The sequence below is a fragment of the Dromiciops gliroides genome, chromosome 3 (genome assembly GCF_019393635.1).
Source record: "Dromiciops gliroides isolate mDroGli1 chromosome 3, mDroGli1.pri, whole genome shotgun sequence".
NCBI classification, from domain to species: domain Eukaryota; kingdom Metazoa; phylum Chordata; class Mammalia; order Microbiotheria; family Microbiotheriidae; genus Dromiciops; species Dromiciops gliroides.
In genome coordinates this window covers 536,172,467-536,186,739 of record NC_057863.1, presented here as the reverse complement: position 1 = coordinate 536,186,739, position 14,273 = coordinate 536,172,467, and the positions used below count along the sequence as shown (strand labels likewise).

The following is a 14,273-nucleotide window of genomic DNA, read 5'->3' as shown; positions in this document are numbered from 1 at the left end:
TTAGATTTATATGGGGGAGTAGGGATTAGGGGACCTTCTTGCTGTTCTCCCTCCCCTCCTCCGGTCTCTGCTCAACTGAATTTGTCCTAGCCTCCAATTTCTAGCTGTAACTCCACCCCTAATCTTGCAAAGTGGAGTTCTTACAGACTATTTCCTCTGAGCTAAGCAAGGAACCCCCCCCCCCCCCGCCAAAGGCTATGCCGGAAAAGGTTTATTTGGGGAGTCAATTCTCCTCTTCTCCTCTCCTCCCAATGGCTCCCGGCTTAGTCAGGCAGCTAGAAAAGCTTGCCTTTGGTCTCAAGCCAAAAGTTGGCACTCCATTCTTCATGTTGGGCCTGAGAGAAAATAGCAAGTTTATATGCTGGCTCTGGCTATAGACCCCAGGGCGGGGTGGGGGTGGGGGGACGACTCTTTCCTTCTTCCAACAACTACAGGAAGTTGTATTTACAGGCTCAGGAGATGCTGCCAGAAACATGACAGGCTGGTGTTAGGCATCCAGGCAAGCCCACTCTTCTAAGACATCTGTCTCCTTGGCAGCAGGAATACCCATCCATGCTCCATTCCATGTCTCCTACAGTTTGATCAGTCTGGGGTATAAGGAGAGGTACCGACCTTAGTCTCGAGGGAATCACCTCAGTTCCAGCTTATTTCTGATCTAACAAACTCCAGGGCACATGGGCCAGTTCAAAGACTGGCTATAGCAATAGGACCAGCGCCGGTGGGCACCCCATTCCTAGCCCTGCTCAGACCTGGGATTTCAAGCTCTTTGCTCCACCCCAGACATATAAAGCCTCAGAATCTACTGGTCCTCTTCTCCAGGTTCCTGAGATAATGATGTAGCCCTCCATAATGATAATAATAATAAAGGTAGCATTTCTATCTTGTTTAAGGTTTGCAAAGCACAGAGGTTGAAAGATGTTAAATGACTTGACCAGGATCATACAGCTAGTAAATATCTGAGGCAGGATTTGAACTCCATTCTTCCTGATTTTAAGTCTAGATCAATTAAACTTGGGCAGAGCACTTAGAAACTATACCACCAGCTGTCTCTATCATCTATCATTGAGTGTCTGGACAGGTGGAATCTTCCAATAATCACTGTCTAAATTGTTGTCCATGATTTCCCAAGACAATACCTAGGATTTATTGAAGATTTTCAAAGTGCATTATAAATATTATCTCATTTTATCCTCACAATTCTGGAAGTTAGGTGCTACTATTTTACAAATGAAGAAACTGAGGCAGATGACTTGCTTAGGGTCACAGAGCTAGTCAGTTTTCCTGTCAGTTTTTGCTTATTCCAGATCCAGTACTCTATCTACCGTACCACCTAGCTGCCAAGACATAAAAATTTAAGAGTATTTTAATAGATGTTGCCATACAAAATAATTGTAATTTCTAGGCTATGTGGAATTAAAAGCTTTAAAAAATTAAGCCCTAGCAGGAGTAATTAAAATTATATGGAAATAGGATAGGTACATATTATTATCCCCAGCATGCGTGTGCTACAGATTTGAACCAAGAATGCTTTCAGTGAGCCTATAGAAGGTGACCTTACATCCCAATGCTTTACTTAACCAGAAAAGGAAATTAACTTATCCAGCTATGCAATAAGCCATAGAATATTAAATATAAGAAAATAATAGCAGGATAGCAACTTGTCCCAGGAACTTTTTTTTTTAATCTGAGCTCTATTGAACAGGATGAGAATGATATTCAATAATAATAATGGGGATTAACAACAGCAGGACTTTTAAAAATATGAATTCCACTTCAAAAGATGAGTAGAATGAGATAATGATGATGACAACTCACATTTATGTAGGACATTAAAGTTTGCAAAGTACTTTACATATCTTATCTCATTTGATCTCACTGATCCCAAATCTCCTATCCCAACACCTACTACTCCCTGGTCTTTCCATCACACACACCAAGAAGCTAGTGAGTTGCAAGACCTCTTTAACCTGGAATATACTCTGCCCTGCTTGGAGGTTCTTCCCCCAGTTACCACCACACCAACCCAGCAGGTAGCTGGGACTGTCCATTAACAGCAAAGTTCTTCCCCCAGCACTGGCTCCTCCCTTCTTTATTACTCACCCTAGGACAGCAGAGCTAGAATTTTCAGTCTCTCCAGGATTTAATCCATTTAGCTTTATTGTAGGGGCTATGTCTACCCTGTACCACCAGGACACTGTAGCCCTTCCTTACCACCCCTCACCCCCAAAGGTTTAGAGATTGGATTGGGAAGCTTAGATCCACTGCTATTTGCCTCCTTTGTTCTGCCTCATATGAGCACGTGAACATTTCATATCAGCCACCCATAATTAACATGCTCCTGGACACAATTATAACAGCTAACATTAACATAATGCTTACAATGTGCCAGACATTGTGCTAAAGCAATTATCTCTTTTGATCCTCACAACAACCCTGGGAGGTAGATGCTACTATTAGCCCCATCTTACAAATGAGGAAACTGAGGCAAACAGAGGTTAAGTGACTTGCCATGGGTCACACAGCTATAAGTGTCTGAGGGCAAATTTGAACTCAAGTCTTCATGACTCCAGGCACAGCTCTCTCTCTCTCTCTCTCCACTGAGCCACCTAGCTATCTATTAGCTAGATATCAGATTTATCAGGACCAGAGCCTCAGATACTAGGTCTCTTGCTGCAAGGGCCTCATCCAGAGTAAGGCTTCAGACACCAGAGTGATTCTCATTCAGCGAATCTTCTGACTTTCTTGGGATGATGCAAAAACAAAACCAAACCTAGTGCTAAATGTTAATTATTAGGCCCTTGGGGGCTTATCTCACCTTGAACACTTATTAGCTGTGTGACCCTGGGCAAGTCACTTAACCCCAATTGCCTTAAACATCTGGTGCCATCTCCAGTAGTCCTGATGTATATCTTGTCACTGGACCCAGATGGCTCTGAAGGAGCTAGTGATCTTGGAGACTTTGCACAGCCTTCCTTCACTTAAATCTAATTCACGGACATCACCTCCCAATGTCATGGTCCTCTTTAAGAATGAAGGACAAAAAGCAACAACAACAATAGCCATCACGAACTTCCTGACCCAGATACCTCATCCTTCTCTACTGATGTTTGAAAGAGAACAAACAGGAGCCCCCACCCATCCTCACAGCACCCCAGCCAAGGGATAGTTGCAGTCAAATGACAATGTTCTCAGGGCTAAGGAAATCCAAATTCCTCCTCTCCTACACCCAGTGATTCAGTGCACAGCCTACATGAAAATCCCCTTCTTCGGATATCACTCCTCTGTCTCACATTCCTATCTACTCAGCCCTACCCTTCTGTAATTCCTTTCCTGCTCTTCCCTTGATTTCCATTATGTCTTCTGGAATCCCCTTCCTCCTTATCTTAGATTTCTTCCTCACTCCTTCCACCTTCTTGCAGTCATGGAAACCTGGCCTCCCCCAGAAGACAGTGAATCCCTGTCCCTCCCTCCCCAGCACTGTCTGACACATGGATCCAAGAGGACAAGAGGCATAGTCTTTGTTCCTAACTGCCATTTTTAGACCTTCCTTCTGCTGCCATCACCCAGTAACCTCTCCTTTTTAAGTTTAAACTAAGGTCCCTATGTCTCAACTGGTCATATGACTGCCTTTCCTTGACCACTATTTTAGGAAAAGCCCAATCATGCTTCAATCTACTTTCTATGCAGCTTAGCCAACCAACCTGCTTCTTCCCTCCTCCCACTTTTTGTTCCCAGTTTGAGAACCATGAGTCAGAATCAAATCATCTCTATCAGTGTTCCTGGATAGGGCATGTCAACACACCTCTCTCTGGTCACTTTCACCATCCCCTTCACTTTCAGGATGAAAGTACCTATCCTAGGTCCCCACTCCCCTTTGTGTGCTATTTCTTCCTTTAGCATGTAAGCTCCTTGAGGGTGGGGACTGTCTTTGCTGTAGTATTTGTGTACCCAGCACTGAGCACAGTGCTTGGCACATGCTAAGCCCTTAATGCATGTTTTCTTTTCATTCATTCATTCATACCTTACATTGTGATGTTCTACCTCTGTGATCCAGAAATTATTTCCTCCAATCACAATATCTGATTTTTCTTTTCTTTCTTTGTCTCACTCCTCCTGAATCCATTCTTCCTTCTCATCACGACTTCCAATAACTGCATATTTTTCTATTCTTCCAATCCATCACCACCCCTAAGCTGGCCTCATTTTCTTCCCTCTGTGTTCCTGACTCTATGGGGACAGCTAGGTGGTACAGTGGATGGAGCACTGGTCTTGGAGTCCAGAGGACCTGAGTTCAAATCTCACTTCAGACACTTACTAGCTGTCGATTAATCCCAATTGCCTTAAACATCCGGGGCCATCTCCAGTCATCCTGATGTATATCTTGCCACTGGACCCAGATGGCTCTGGAGGAGAGAGTGGGGTTTGTGACCATGCACAGCCCTCCCTCACTTAAATCCAATCCAGTCTAAGTCATGATATCACCTACTGATGTCATGGTCCTCTTGAAGAATGATGGACAAACAACAATTTTGACTCTCTAATTAACCAGTTCAGTTATAAGCTATCCTGTGCCCATAAAACCCTTGCCAAATACCAACCATGAATCTCCACTGTTAACCTTCCTGTGTGTTCCATTTCAGCTAAAATGGCCTACTTTCTTGTCCCTTAAAAAATCTTTCTCTCTGAATTGCAGTTTCCTGTTCTTTAAAATGAGAGGAATTTGAGCTATACAGAAATGGACTGGGCTCTCTTCAGATCGAGTTCCTCATCTCTCTAAGTCTTCAGGTAAAGACTAAGGGATGTGAAGGGAATTCCAGTTTGGGTATAGATTAAACTAGATAACTTTTGTGGTCATCTTCAGACACTGGTGGTTCTTATTATATGAGCTCTCTGGTCCCTTCAACTTTAATGTTTAGGGAAATAACTATGCAATAAGCTTCCAAAGTCTTCCTGTGATCACTCTGCCTGAAGAAAGCCTGAGGCAAACAAGTCCAAACCCAGTTCTATAAGGGCAAATCTCACAGATATAGTCTGGCCAAAGTTAATTGGCCACCTTCAGTTTAATTCTACAAGAAGTTACTAAGCACCAACTGAATTCCAGGCTCTATACTAAGCAATGGGGTTACTAAGCAAAGGGAAGAACAGTCTTATCCTCAAGGAGCTTATACTACTGAGAGGAAGAAAAAGCCACAAACATAAAAAAAAGGAAATATAAGATAGATACAAAATGTACAGTATTGGTGCAGGAGGCAGCCGCTAAAAGCTGGATGATAGGAAAAAATCTATTGTTGGAAATGGCACCTGAGCTGAGACTTGGAGGGGATTAGGGGTTACAGGAAGTGGAAGTGGAAGCTGAAGGGCATTTCAGTCATTTACCTGGACAAAGAGATAAAGGCAGGAAATGGAAGGTCCTGTATGGAGAACAACAAGTAGGCCATTTTGGAAGGAATAGAGATCAAATTAGGGGTAGTTATATGTAATCAGTCTAGAAAGCTAAATTGGAACCAGATTACAAGGGACTTTTAAGTGCCCAATAAAGAAGTTGAGAATCGTATCTTAGAAGCAGCAAGAAACACATTCAGTTTATAATTATGCTGTATGTACATTTATATATTGTTTGTCTCCCATATGAAAATGTAAACTCCTTGCAAATAGAGATTATTTCATTCTTGTTATCTATATCCCTGTCACCTAGCACTGTTCCTGGTCCATAGTAGGTGCTTAATAAATTTGATTGATTGGATTGAATTGACATGATCAGACCTGCCATGAACATTTTTCCTGAGGATTTCTGAGTTAGGAAAAGGTCATCCCATATTCAATTTGCATTAGTTCTCTTTAGTGATTGCATTAGAGCTGGGAACCCCTTTAACTTCCACTGTGTCAAACCAGAAACCAGCTGTATTCAAAGATTTTTTTTCCCAGTGTAAACACCAGGGGTAGCACCATGCCAAAAGAAAGAAAGAAAGAAAGAAAGAAAGAAAGAAAGAAAGAAAGAAAGAAAGAAAGAAAGAAAGAAAGAAAGAAAGAAAGAAAGAAAGAAAGAAAGAAAGAAAGAAAGAAAGAAAGAGAGAAAGAGAGAGTGAGAGAGAGAGAGAGAGAGAGAGAGAGAGAGAGAGAGAGAGAGGGAGGGAAGGGAAGGGAAGGGAAGGGAAGGGAAGGGAAGGGCAAGGGAAGGGAAGGAAGGGAAGGAAGGGAAGGGAAGGGAAGGAAGGAAGGGAAGGGAAGGGAAGGGAAGGGAAGGGAAGGGAAGGGAAGGGAAGGGAAGGGAAGGGAAGGAAGGGAAGGGAAGGGAAGGGAAGGGAAGGGAAGGGAAGGGAAGGGAAGGGAAGGGGAAGGGAAGGGAAGGGAAGGGAAGGGAAGGAAGGAAAGGAAAGGAAAGGAAAGGAAAGGAAAGGAAGGAAAGGAAAGGAAAAGGAAAGGAAAGGAAAGGAAAGGAAAGGAAAGGAAAGGAAAGGAAAGGAAAGGAAAGGAAAGAAGAAAGGAAAATTACCTTCTAGGGTCTGTCTCCAGGATTGGATCCAGTCCCTATGAACTCAGAATCATGGGGTAAGAGGAAGAGCTGTGACACATATTACATTTTCATGTGTAAATGTCATGTTCTCAAGTAAACTACAATTGTCTTAGGAATAGAAATTATGTCTTACCAATTCTTGTATACTCCTTACCTCCAGAGCACCCAGAGCTCAGTGCTGAGCATTTAGTAAGTGTTAATAATTTCTGGTTCACTAAGTGAATGGTAACAGAAATTATATATTTAAGGTATTTATGGTCTGCCATGCACCATGGGATAAGATATGCATGTGACCCTGACTCTTAAAAGTCTGATATTCATGTAAGGGATTCTGTGAAGCCAACTAGGTTAATTTTCCTCACTCCCCCAGTAACACCTGAGCAGCCCAGACCATACCATCTCTCAGGCCAAATACTCTTTCCTTCCTCTCACTCCTAACATGCTTCAACAGTGTTTTCATGTGGGAACAGTGGTAGTTTGTAATAGCATTCTCCCTGCTCCCTCCTAGAAGCTGGTGGAGAGGATTAGATCGAAGACACAAGACATAGTAGATGCTTCTCTGGATTCTGTCACTGGCTGGAAAGTAGTTTCTTTCTTCACCTCCCCCATCATGGACAAGACCCCATGTGCTGTCTCACCCTAACACTATCCCACCTCATCCTCCGTCCCCTCTGTCTCTTTTTAGGAACAGAGCACAGCTGGCCAGTGGCTCCATTGCTCCCATGGATCCCTTGAACCTGTCCTGGTATGATGATGACCTGGACGGCCGGAATTGGTCCCAGTCCTTGAATGGGTCTGAGGCAAAAGCAGACAAGCCCCAATACAACTACTATGCCATGCTGCTCACCCTGCTCATCTTCGTCATCGTCTTCGGTAATGTGCTAGTGTGTATGGCTGTGTCTCGAGAGAAGGCGCTCCAGACTACCACCAACTATCTAATCGTCAGCCTTGCTGTGGCTGACCTCCTTGTGGCCACGCTAGTCATGCCCTGGGTCGTGTACCTGGAGGTAGGTCTGCATCTTTCCCCATCCTTTTCCTCTTCCCATACTCTTCCCCCCTTCAAAAGAGTGATGGGTATCATGACTGGACTCCCAGTTCCACCATTAAATCACCATTTGGCTTCATTCAACATGTGCCTTCCCGTTTTTGGTTTTCATCTTCCTTCCTCTGTAAAATGGGGGGAAGTACAGATCCCCTTTTCCACCTCCTCATTTTTTTGGAACACGCAGGACATGGATAATTCCATAGCTCTGGAGAACACAGTAGGGATTTAGAAACCATGGCACCACAAGTTGTGACAACCACCCTAGGAGAGAGAGCCACAGGATGCTTTTCTTTCCAAGTCTCCCATTAGACTCCTGAGATGGATTTGTCAGGAACTGGTTTAGCTTAGGTGGATCAACTTGGCTCATTCTACCAGCCATTTAATGATTAAGTACTTGGATCCTTCCTGTGCCCTCTGTTTGTCTTGGAACCTTTTTCTCTCCCCTTGAAAAGAAACCTCAACTCTGGCTCAGGTTTAAAGTAGAAAAAGAGAGAGGATTATCTGTACAGAGACAGTCCCTTATGGAAGCATTGATCCAGGGATGCAGGAAGGGATGATAGTCAGTGGAACTTCCAGCTGCCATCTTGGTATCATTTGGGAGGAAGCTGTGGAATCAGTAGCTACAGAGTGCTCCTACACATGTTCTTTCCCCTGCTGTATTTTCTGACCTCTCTGCTACCCGACCTGAAAGGTAGCTGTGCTATAATGGAAAGAGAAGTAGATTTCTAGTTAGAGACTGAATATATATATGTCTATATATATATGCAGGTATACATACAGACACAAACTATACACAATCTACTCCATAATATATAATATACTATGTAAGATATAATATATACCACAATCAAGGTTAGCTATGAATATATGATTAGACAGGTCTAGAACAAAGTGAGATCTGAGGGCTGAAGTGGATAGTCATTCCAGACCAAAAACTAAGAACATTTTCTCACTTCAGATGAGTACATATAACAGCTCACATCCAGACAGAGCTTTGTAATTTAGAAAGTACTCTCTTTAAAAACACCACATGAGGTAAATTGTACAAATATTAATATTTCCATTTTGTAGATCAAGCACTGAGGTGAAGTAACTTGCCCTGGCTGGTGAATGGCAGAGCTGTTACTCAAATTCAATTAAATTCAATAAATGTATTAAATGCCTAACATGTGCCAGACACTGTACTAAGCTCTGTGGATACAAAAAGAGACCCCCAAAACCTGCCCCTGTCCTCAAGGAGTGTATTACAGTCTAATGGGAGAGACAACAGGTAAGACAACATATACAAAACAAGCTATCTACAGGATAAATAGGAAATAATTAGCAGAGGAATGAAGCACAGGAAGTAAGAGAGGTTGGGGAAGGCTTCCTGCCTGTGGAAGGTGGGATTTTAGTTGGAGCTTAAAGAAAGGTAGAAAGGTCAATAATCTGAGCCCTGACTTTAGACCCATCATTGTTTCCACTGTATCTGGGTTCCAGCCCCTGAACTTTATTGCTTTTCCCCTGACCTAATCAAGGCCAATTTCATCACACACAGCTCTGCCAAGAGACAGAGGCTTAGATCCCCAGAGACAAGGCAGAGGCCACTGCTGCAAGGGAGGAACTGCCCTGCAGAGCTGCAATTGGCTAATGCAGGGCAGGGCAGCCCCATCATCCTGGGGTGGGGTTTATGAATAGTGGGTCATACAGGAGCTGCAAAAGGGAGGAATTGATCACCAAGCATTGCCCCCGCCTCCCCGCCTTCTGCCTGTGATGCCTCTTCTCTGGGAATCACAGAATCTTGGGTGAGGAGGCTGGGCAGTGAGGGGCGGGTCTGATGGATTCATCCACGCACACATTAATAGGTTCAGCTGCTGCCTGAGCCTCTCAGCAACTCTGGGAGCAAAATGGCTGAGAAGGTGACTGAGGGAGAGTGTACCTTCTGGTGTCTGCCCAGCCCTTGACGCAAATAGGGCCAACAGGGAGGAGTCACTGATCTAGGGTGTTTCTGACCCTCTCCCTTAGAACCATAACCAGGACCTAATGGGAGATATGCAAGTTCTCATACTCCACAGAGCAGGCAGTTCAAGGCTCATGCTCCTTCCTGCCCTGGCTTTTAAAGCAGAAAGACAAATGAGAGGGAGTCACCAACCTCAACCCCAGGACAGAGCAGTGACGTCTTAGTTTTGTTGCCCATGTGATCTTAAGGAAAGATATTGCTAGTATTCTGGTGGCCCCAGCCATAGAAATGGCTATGTTGGTGTCAGGGAGGCTTGTCCCTGCTGTCATTCCTCAAATGGGCTCTATCCAGACCTATGGGCTTGGATCCAGTTACAGTGGATAGAGGGAGGAACTTGGAGTTAGTAAAATCTGAGTTCAAATCCTATCTCGGTTACTTACTAGAGATGTTACCCATAGCAAATCACTTAACCTCTCTCAGCCTCAACTTCTCCATATGTAAAATGGAGGCAATAACAGCACTGGCCTCAGAGGATTGTCATGAGGATCAAATGAGATAAATATATAAAATCCTTTGCAAACTTAAAGTGCTAGATAAGTGTTTAGCTACTGCGGCTATCATTATCATCACCAACATCGTTGTCATCATCACATTATTCTTATAGTCTCTATCCCAGAACTCTAAGGCTGAGAGAGTTTAAATGATCCCAACCTGCCCATCATTCTGCCTAGCGTTAAAAGATTTACAAAGCTTTTCTCTGACATGAACACGGCAAAGTAGGTAGTAGAGAATTACTGTCTCCATTTTGTAGATGAGGAAATTGAGAGGGTGATGAACTTGCTTATGGTCACACAGGGACCATCACAGCTAAGATATGAATCCAGGTCTCCTCACTCCAAATCTGGGTGTTTTTCCATGACATAATAGTAGTCTCTCCTAGGCTACACTGCTTAGAAGCCAGATCACACCGAACCTATTCCAGACGAATGGTGGAACAGCTTATTTCTTAAAGATGACTAAGGAAAAAAGATGTTCCAATCACCCTTAGTCACTCATTTCAGTGCCCTCTTAATCCTCAATCCTAAGAAGTTCTTGCTTAGAGCGGACCTAAATGCATCTTCTCCAACTAAAGCCAATTTCTATAACATAACCCCCATTGGAAGAAATCATTGTCCATAAGGAAAAGGAGTCCCCTCTCTCTGTTCTTTGGGAAATGGATATATTTAATGTCTATCACTTATGTTGAACATAAGGCAGCAGATGTATAAAAATCAGAGATTAGCAAGCAAACCCAGCCTGCCCTAAGGTTAGAAGGCTGCCCAGCAGAGGCTAAGAAAGAGCAGCTGTTTATAGCAAAAAGGTGAGAACTTTGCACCTGGTGTAAGAAACATCATATTAGCATAAATTATTCCCCACTCCTCATCCCACCACACTCTAGACACAGCTATAGAGTTTCAAATAAACTGAGTTACTCTCCTCAGGACTCTGGGGAAAAAGCAATGAGAAGTGCACCAGAAGATAGGAATTTGTTGTTAAGTCATTTTTCAGTCCTGTTTGACTCTTTGTGACCCCATTTGAGGTTTTCTTGGCAAAGATATTGGAGCAGTTTTCTAGTTCCTTCTCCAGCTCATTTTACAGAGGAGGAAACTGAGGTAAACAGGGTTAAGTGATTTGTCCAGGGTCACATAGCCATTGTCTAAGGCTGGATTTGAACTCAGGAAGAAGAGCCTTCCTGATTCCAGACTCAGCACTCTAGCCACTGTGTCACCTAGAGATCATTCTATCTATGCTTGATTTGAAGTCAAAGAACTTGAGTAAAACCCTTGGCTGCATCACTTATTACCTGTATGACCTTGGGCAAGTTACAACCTCTCTGGGCCTCAGTTTCCTCAACTGACAAAAGGTAGGGAAATGGGGAGGGGTGCTAGATAATTTCTGATGATCCTTTCCAGCTGTAAATCTATGATACTGGGAGTCAGAAACAAAGTATGACAGTCTGTGGTCTTTAATGCTTTTGATTGTACCCTTATTGTAAAAATATGTTTTTTCTTGGTGGTCATTCTGGAGGCAATATGTCAGGCTCATAAGAATAAGGTTGGGAAACTTGAGGTGGGGATGGAGGGAGTAATGGGCCATGTATTGGGTAAAGGGAAGATGCAGTTGTATTGGAGTCAGGCCCCTGATTGACTGTCACCTTTCTTCCAACCCCACGGTTAGTTGATCATATACCTCAGGGGCTTCTGGCCACCACTTTGGAGACTTCATGTCTAGAAGGGAAGGCATGCAGTGATATGAGGGATTAAGTCAGAAAGAGACTATAGAACTTCTGTGATGCCTCCCTAACTCATCCAGACATCTTTACCCAGCCAAATACATAGCCAGAGTCCCCTGGGGCACAGGTGTCTGGTACTCCCTGTTACACTGTCTGAGACTCAAGAATCAAATGATCAGAAATCCCAGGAGCTCCTAGAAGGTCCCTTAGTTTTTCCCAGCTCCCTGTCAAGTCATGACATTGTCATTTTTCTAGTCTTCCAAGTTCATAACCTTGAAGTCATTCTCAATTCGACACTCTCCCTAACCCAACACATCTAATCTGTTGCCAAATCTTGCTATTTCTACCTCCACTACATCTCCCACATCTGTCTCTTTTGGTCTACATACAAAGCCATCACCTTAGTTCAAAGGCTTGACCTAGACTATCATAATGACCTCCTAATTGGTCTCCCTGCTTCAAATCTTTCTCCTTGTTAAACTATCCTATACCCAGGTGCCAAAGTGATTTTCCTCAAGCGCAGATCTAACCATGTTACTCCTCCACTCAACAAATTTCAGTGGTGCCTATTGCTTCCGGGATGAAATATAAAATCCTTTGTTTGGCTTGGGGCAACCTATCTTGCCAGCCTCATTATAAATCACTCTCCTTCCCACACTCTGTGGTCCAGCCAAACTGGACTTTTCTCTGTTCTTTGCACATAGAATTTCATCTCTTGTTTCCATTCCTTTTCGTCACATTCTATCCACATTTCCACTTCACTGAATCCTTAAGTAGTTCAGCCTGAGGGGTTGAGGGAAGAGGGAAATCAGGACAAGCCATAAGAGAGAGCCCCTCTAATTTGTTTATTTCAGATAGGCTTTTAAAAAATCATCTTTTCCAAGAAGCCTTTCCTGATTTGTCCAACTGATAGGGCCCTCGTCTCTCTCTCTAACTACCTACCTTATGTTTATTTTTGTAATTGTTTTACACATAGGTACTTCTTGTTCTTACTCCAAGAACACAAGCTCCTTGAAGACAAGGATTGCTTCATTTTTGTCATTACATCCCTCATGTCTACTTCATATATGCTTAATTGTTTAATTGGCTGATTACTATGTGCCAGGTACTAATGGTAACCTCTAGAAATACACATGCAAAAGTGAGGTTGTCATTCTCCTCAAGGAGATTACATTCTAATGAATAGGAAGAGAGGAAACATATATGAGCTGAGATACCAGTGGAGGGAGGGGTATGTCTGGAAAGTCATAGGGATAACAGGTGAGTTGATCCATAGGGCAATATTTTGCACATTCTTTTCAGGAAAACTAGTAATATGGTAGCTTGAATTTTATTACTAAGAGCAGAATAAGAAGTGGCAAGAGGGAGAACATATATGGGCAGATAGCAATATGCATAGTTTGGATGAATGTGAAGCATGGTCTAGCCTGGAAGTCTGGGGATTGCTACATAAAGTGGTCTAGCTGAATGGGTGCTTGTTCCCTAATCAATCGAGACAACAAGACCCCTGGATGGGCATTCCAAAATGAATCGGCTTAACTCTCCCTTGAACTGGGAGCATTTTTCTGTCTGTCAGATCAGAAATGTTAGGTAGGGTGGCAGAAGAGTGAATGGCAAGACAGCTGGGCTGGTTTGTATAATGGGATATGGAATAGGATCACATGGAGGAAATCTTATTGTCATCACCCATTCTCTCACTTTCTCTCCCTTAAACCTAGGTAGGATGGAAAGATGAAGGAAAAAGAATAAACATTTAATAAGTGTCTATTATTCGCCAGGTACTATACTAAAAGCTTTGCAAATATTATTTTATTTGATCCTCAAAATAGCCTTGTGCAGTAGATTCTATTATCTCCATCTTTACAGATGAGGAAATTGAGGCAGATAGCAGTTAAGTGACTTGACCAGGGTCACACAGTTAGTAAGTATCTGAGGCAGGATTTTAAGTCATCTTCCTGATTCCAAGTCCAACATTCTTACACACTACCCCATCTAGTTGTCTCTAATAACCTGCCCCTCTCCACATAGATAAGTATAAAATGCCCCATCACTGTTGGCACAATGCCCAAATCCCTTTCCCCAGAGAAAGTTTCTGAGACTGGGAAGCAGCTGCCTGCTAATGAGGGCTGGGCAAAGTGTCCTTTACAGATAAAAAAAAATGTGCTCCTATTCTGATGTTTTTTTCCCCTCCTCCTCTCTCCCCTCTTCCCATAGGCCTTATGATAGCCCTTAGAGCTGTCATTCAGAGATCATCAAAGAGCTCCCCCTCATCTTGTTAGCACATCTCTCTCCCAAACAGCTCTCAGTGAAGATCAGGAAGCTCAGGAGAAGAATGTTCAAGTCATCTCTCTATTTCAGAACCCAAACAATAATACCCTGGGGGGAGGTTTCCTGTCTTCCAAGGAGAGCCTTCTCTCCTCAGCATCTGGTGAGAGCTGCTCCAGTGCCCACCATTGGGCTTAAATGCTGAGTTTGGTTTCATGCCCCAGAGCCTGAGAAAGCA

The 14,273-nt window shown here is 43.3% G+C and overlaps 1 protein-coding gene across 1 annotated transcript in view; it reads left to right on the top strand.

Annotated features, from left to right (window-relative positions):
* The window catches only part of DRD2 (dopamine receptor D2), a 100,150-nt gene that overhangs the window by 66,456 nt on the left and 19,421 nt on the right, over nucleotides 1–14,273 (top strand). The window contains 1 exon segment of the mRNA XM_043995531.1: nucleotides 7,200–7,521. Within this exon segment, the coding sequence (XP_043851466.1) occupies nucleotides 7,237–7,521 (285 nt within the window). The 5' untranslated portion in view covers nucleotides 7,200–7,236.